Source organism: Tetrao urogallus (assembly GCF_951394365.1).
Source record: "Tetrao urogallus genome assembly, chromosome: 12".
Classification (NCBI taxonomy): domain Eukaryota; kingdom Metazoa; phylum Chordata; class Aves; order Galliformes; family Phasianidae; genus Tetrao; species Tetrao urogallus.
This window is the reverse complement of record NC_136825.1, coordinates 4,530,367-4,536,343: the sequence shown is the minus strand read 5'-3', so window position 1 is coordinate 4,536,343 and position 5,977 is coordinate 4,530,367. Positions and strand designations below refer to the sequence as shown.

At 52.7% G+C, this 5,977-nt stretch overlaps 1 protein-coding gene across 1 annotated transcript; it reads left to right on the top strand.

The window, feature by feature from the left end:
• Positions 1–878: 878 nt before the first annotated feature.
• PPP1R3E (protein phosphatase 1 regulatory subunit 3E) lies at positions 879–1,832 on the top strand (the record flags this gene model as incomplete). The annotated part of the gene is made up of 1 exon (XM_079541636.1): positions 879–1,832. One exon carries the CDS (start codon positions 879–881, stop codon positions 1,830–1,832), a length of 954 nt encoding a protein of 317 aa, XP_079397762.1.
• Between the last annotated feature and the right edge of the window lie 4,145 nt (positions 1,833–5,977).

The following is a 5,977-nucleotide window of genomic DNA, read 5'->3' as shown; positions in this document are numbered from 1 at the left end:
ATTCCCGATGTGAGCCAACACTGAGCTGTGCCCCGTGTTCTGGCGGCTGTTCGGTTCCTTCAGGTTCGCTGCTCCCACCGTTACCCTCATCGCCGGTCACAGAGCCGCGGGCGGAATGACGAAGGTGGAAAAGCTCAGGAGTTAAGCGAGAATTACACGTCCGCACAGTTCAGGCTCAGCCTCTGGCAGGATCACTGTTTTTAATGCAATTTACTAATTAAAAACGAGCACCAGATTACGGAAAGACCGGAGCGAGGCGGCTCTGCCGGGCGGTATTTCAGCTCCGCGCAGCGCTGCGCCGCTCCGCTTCTCATCGCCTGCCATTTATTGGAGCGCCGGCCGGCCGTCATCGCACCAAACCCCGCGCCTCGCACCCTTCGTGCCGTGACGGGGGCTGCTCTGCGCTGCGGCACGGCCGGGCGCGTCCGTTTCCCTCAGCAGATGCACCGTAACCGCATTATCGCGGATTAGTTGGATTTCTTCCTTTAAATGTACACTGCGAGAACCGAGCTGCCAGCCAGCTGTTTCTTATCGGCCCCTTTAATCTGCCCGAGCCCGGCTCCGCTCCTTCCTTTCGCAGCTATTTCTGGCACCGTTCGGCGGAGCACGGCGCCGCGAGATGCACCTCCGCGCCTCCACCGGGGAATCCCTGCTTGTGCCGCCTCCTCCTCCTCCTCCTCCCCCTGGCTGAACTCCTCGAGGAAAGACCCAGAAGGCGGCGGCGCGGTGCTGGAAGTAGGGCAGCGGCGGGGCGGGATGATTCGGGGCGCGCCCCTGCCCGGCTCCGCCGCAGCGCCGCACGGCCCGCGGGGCAGAGCGGCACCGGCCGCGGGAGAACGGCCGCCGCCGAGCGCCGAGCGCTGAGCGCCGCCGCCCCCATGGATAAGGCGGCCTCGCTGCACGGCGCCGTGCCCGCGCCGCCGCCCCGGCTCTACCTGCCGCGGAACTTCAGCTGCAGCGCCTGCCTCTACGGCAGCCTGGCCGAGCGCTGCGGCGGCGGCCGCAGCCCCGACGGCGACGCTCCTCCGCCGCCCGCCCCGCGGGACGCGGCCCCCGAGAAGCCGCCGCCTCCGCCCCGCGGCCGGGAGCCCCGTCCGCCCGCCGCGCCGCCCAGCCCCACGCAGCGCCGCCGCGCCAAGTCGCTGCCCACGCCCGGGGAGCGCGGCCTTCGGCCGGCCCCGCGGCACAGCCCCTCGCGCCGCAAGACCGTGCGCTTCGCCGACTCGCTCGGCCTGGAGCTCATCTCCGTGCGGCACTTCCGCGACGCCGACCTGCCGCGCGTGCCGCCGCCCGCCGCACCGCGCCGCGCCGACCTCTTCAAGACCGGGAAGCCGCCGGTGCTGGGCGAGCTGGAGCCGGTGCTGTTCGGGCCGCCGCCGCCGCCGCTGGAGCCGCTGTTCCCGCCGCAGCCCGGCGCCGGGCCCGGCTTCGCGGAGCGCGTGCGGCAGCACAAGGTGAGGCTGGAGTGGGTGCGCTGCGAACCCGCGGGGCTGCGCGGCGCCGTGCGCGTCCTCAACCTGGCCTACGAGAAGGCCGTGTCGGTGCGCTACACGCTCGACCGCTGGGCCAGCTGCGGCGAGGTGCCCGCCGCCTATCAGCCCGCCGGGCCGGCCGACGGCATCACCGACCGCTTCGCCTTCCATCTGCCGCTCGGCCCCGCCGCCGCCGGCTCCGAGGCCGCGCTGGAGTTCGCCGTCCGCTACCGCGTGGCCGGGGCAGAGTACTGGGACAACAACGGCGGCTCGAACTACCGCCTGCGGGGCCGGGCGCGCTCCCCCGCCTCGGGGCCGCCGCAGGACCCCGACAGCAGCGCCTGGATCCACTTCATCTGACTGACGGAGCGGCCCCGGCCTCGCCCCGCGCCGCGCCGTTGCGCTGTAAGTCGGCGGAGGACGCTTGGAATTGCTTGCGGATAACCGACGTGTGCTTTGTGTCCCGGACAGCCGTCCGGCTGCGGGCGGCGGGTGTGGGCTGTGCGCTCGGCGTACTCGAGCGTATTTAGGAAAGTGCTGCCGTTGAAAGACGGCGCTGTGCGGTTGAGGGTCTGTCACGCTGCGGTGGAGCCCCCCCGCCCGGGGGTGGCGGGAGCTCCGCCGTGCCGGTAGCTCTCGGCCCTGCGGGTTGATTTCCATCTCCCGTCTGACTGAGGTTCCTCAGCTGAGCTGTCGGTGCAGGAGTGCTTGGAAAACACTCCCATTTTTCTTCTCCCTCATTCTGGAAAAAGGCAGATTTCACAAAGCTGGATGAGCTCTGACCTATTGAAGAGAAGCCATGTCTTGCCATATGAAAATAAGTGTATCAGTAAAAACGTTGGGATGGCAGAGTACGTTGACTTCTGCCTTCAAAGCTGTGCTTTAGATTGGTACGAGCAGTGAAGGGTTTTCTTTTTCCAGCTTGCTTTTTGAGGCAGTGGACACGGGTTGTGCTGCTGCCCGGTGCTGCCCTCCAGGAGCTCAGCACGTGTCTGCGTGCAGGAGAGGGACCTCTGAAGTGTCACTGCTCAGAGTGGCAAAACTCGTGTTGGTATCATAGAATCGTTTGAGTTGGAAGAGACCCTTAGAGGCCATCTGGTGCAGCTCCCCTGCAATGAACAGGGACTCTACAGCTCCAGAGCCTATCCAGCTTGACCTTGGGTGACTCCAGGGATGGAGCATTCATCACCTCTCTGCACAACCTGTGCCAGTGCCTCACCACCCTTACTGAGGAAACTTCCTCCTTATATCCAGTCTAAATTACCCCTCTTTTAGTTTGAAACCACTTCTCCTTGTCCTGGCACAGCAGACCCTGCTACAGAGTCTGTGTCCTTCCTGCTTACAGCCCCTTTAGGTGCCACTCTCAGGTCTCCCTGGGGCCTTCTCTTCCCCATGCTGAACGGCCCCAGCTCTCAGCCTGTCCCCATAGGAGAGGTGTCCCATCCCTCGGAGTGTTTTTGTGGCTGTCCTCTGCTCTGACATGATCTCATGCAGGGCTGTAAGATGCAGTCTTGAACATTTTGGATCTTCTTTAGGTTTTTCAGGAATGACATTAATTCTATTAATTCTAATGTGTTTTTGAGTTAGTATCTCAGTAAGTATCTCAGACAGCTTGGTTGGTGTCAAGTTGTCATGGAACCTTTTGACTTGGGTGGGATTTGGGAGCACTTATGTCTCCTGGTGCTGTCAGAATAATTGAACTGATGAATTCTGGAGAAAAAGATTTGTCTACATGATGGGAAAAGAGCATTTCCTTTAATTCTTCTAGACCTCTTTCTGGCCTAATAGAAAATCACAATGACAGTAGCTGCTCTATATTATCATGGCTTGGTTTTAGTTCCCTACCAAGTTTTCCCATCCCTGTGATCTTAAAAGAAACATATTGCTAGGACCTACTGAGCATCTCACGTGTTAGAATATTAAGGCCCAGATCTTGTAATAAAGTAACACCATGTGTTTATTTGTCTATAAAGATAGAATTGCAGAACTAGGTCTTAGTTTGTGATAAAAGCGTATTAAGTGGTGTACTTTCTCCTGGAAGCCCAAGTGTCTTTTAGTTTTAAACCTAGCTTTTTGTAAGAGCCTTAATGCTGGAGAGAAGGAAAAGGACTTATCTCTGTTTGGAAGCACTTTGAGATGTGGTGGGAATACAGCCAAACATCTCTTCAGTTTTGCTGTAGCTTTCCTAAATGCTTTTTCTTGGCCTTCTCTGCCCACATACTAAACCAGAAACTTATTCTGGAGCATCCCAATGCTGTTGCTTGTGGGGAAAAAGCAATTTCTGTGCAGTGGAGGTTAACCAGAGCTATAACTTTATTTATGAAGGTTTAACCCCTTTGTCAAATAAATATCTGAATATTAAACCTTTGTGGGATGTAGCACACCAGAAGAGCATTTTGCAAAGCAGACTCCTGAGCTTTGAAGCAGCTCAGCCTGTCTTCAGCTCTAAATTTTGTGGGTAGCTTTATGGGCTTGAGCTTGAACGCAGATTATCAGTGACGTATGTGTAACTCCAGTAAAAGACCAAGTCTTCTGGAGGCACACAGGGACTTCTGAAAGCCTCGAAGGTGGCCCGGGTGGCTCAGAGGATGCTGCTGGCAAAGTCTGTGGAACAAGTTTGAGGTGTTTAAATAGAAACTCCTCAGCAATACATGCCAAAGGTGCACTGCTTTGCTTACACAATTTCACTTCTATCACATCACTTTATTCTCAAGGCAGATTTAAAAAAAAAAAAAAAAACAAAGTGCAGGTGCACTGAGTGCGAGGCAGAGCAAAATATTTGAATTATTCTGGGGGGGCGAATTGTCTTTAAGCCAGACTTCTTCTGGAACAAAAATATCAAATATTTTCATTGGTCTGACTGAAGCCCACGCCGCCTTCCCCTCCAAGTGATGTAGAATGGTGTAGGCAAGGCAACAACCCTTAGGTAGTGTGCTTCACTTCTAAGTGAATTAATAACACTCATCGCTGGTGTCTTTGGTGACACAGAGATGTCTGTCACTCACTGTGCAGAGTCGTAGCTTTATGGAACGTGCCATCTTATTTCATGTGCAGTGCGGTGATCCCTCCTGCAGTAAGTTGTTCTGTATGCCCATAGACATTCCTGTCTGCTGTTGCACAGTTAAGCTGCTTGGTTTTTTTGCGTGCAATTCTATGCCTCTTACAGCAGTATTTCTGAAATCTACCCAATTAGTACAAATCCTAACAAGAATCAAACCAATTAAGTGACCGAATTTCAGCTCGCTGGCTGTATTAGCGTAAGGACAAGAATTGAAACATCACATTCATTGTCAATACATGTGCATTTCCTCAGGTTAATTCACCATTTCCTTCTTTTACCATTTGCAGATAACTTCTTGATGCATATGCATGTGCCTCAGTGTGTCGTTCAGTAGCAGAGTAAGTGCACACTGTTATTCCAGCACAGGTGGGGGGCGGTGGATCGCTGCAGTGAGCAGATGTCTGTTCATATAAAGACACGACTTTTTCACACATATGTGAAATGTTTCTCAGTAGCACCAACAGGCACGCATCTGCTAATTCTGTGTTTTAACATCATCTACAAGAATGCTCCAAATCTGCTTTTTAATGCATTATTAAATATCTATATTGGAATCTTTACGTGCCTTTCAGCATTTCCTAGGAAGAAATCTTATTTGTTCCTTAACTGTCCCACAGAATGCCAATGGCTTTCTTATTCAAATGAAATGAATTCTAAAAATATAATAATTCTAATTCCTGAAGCACTTTCAGCTGTTATCTGCAGCAGCCAGAAGAATTTGATAGTATTTTCCTACATTACTATGACAGAATTTACTGTCAGAACCACATCTTCCTGGTATACCTCTAAAATTATGTCGCTGGGTAAAAAAACTGTGACTATAGATAGTATAACAAAATATATTTATTGTATATATTTACCACTTACACAGATGTTCTAAATATATATATTCTATCTGAGAGCAGAAGTTCTAGTTTTTTATGGAATGTAGTTGTGTAGACGTGATCATCCTTACAGCTTTTCCTGTGATTTCTCTGATGCTGCATAATGCTTTTAGTTACAACTTTTAGGTGGGCTTAATCTCTCTGCACTCTCTGTACGTTGGGATTCAAGTGCTCACTGTAAGGAGTAGCTGAAGAAAATGACTTCTACCTTGTGATGCTGTGCTGCATGGCCTTCTGACAGGCTCCCCCTAACTCTCCTCCCATACGCACTCCATGTGTCCATGTGCTGACTGTGGCAGGATTGCCTACCACAATGAAAATATGGTTGAGTACCAAAATTAAGGCTCTACAGTCATGTACAGTTTGAGGTAGGAGGTGAATGTGGGCTTCTTTCTTTACTCAATTCTTGAATGCTGCTTTTAACTTATTTTGAAGAGTTTTTTTTAACCCAGGATTGTCCTGTCTTTTATGAATATCCTCTTCCTTCAGCTATTCTGTTGTGTTGGAGCTTTCTATTTTTGAGAAGGATTGGATTTTATTTTTATGCAACAACATGAAAA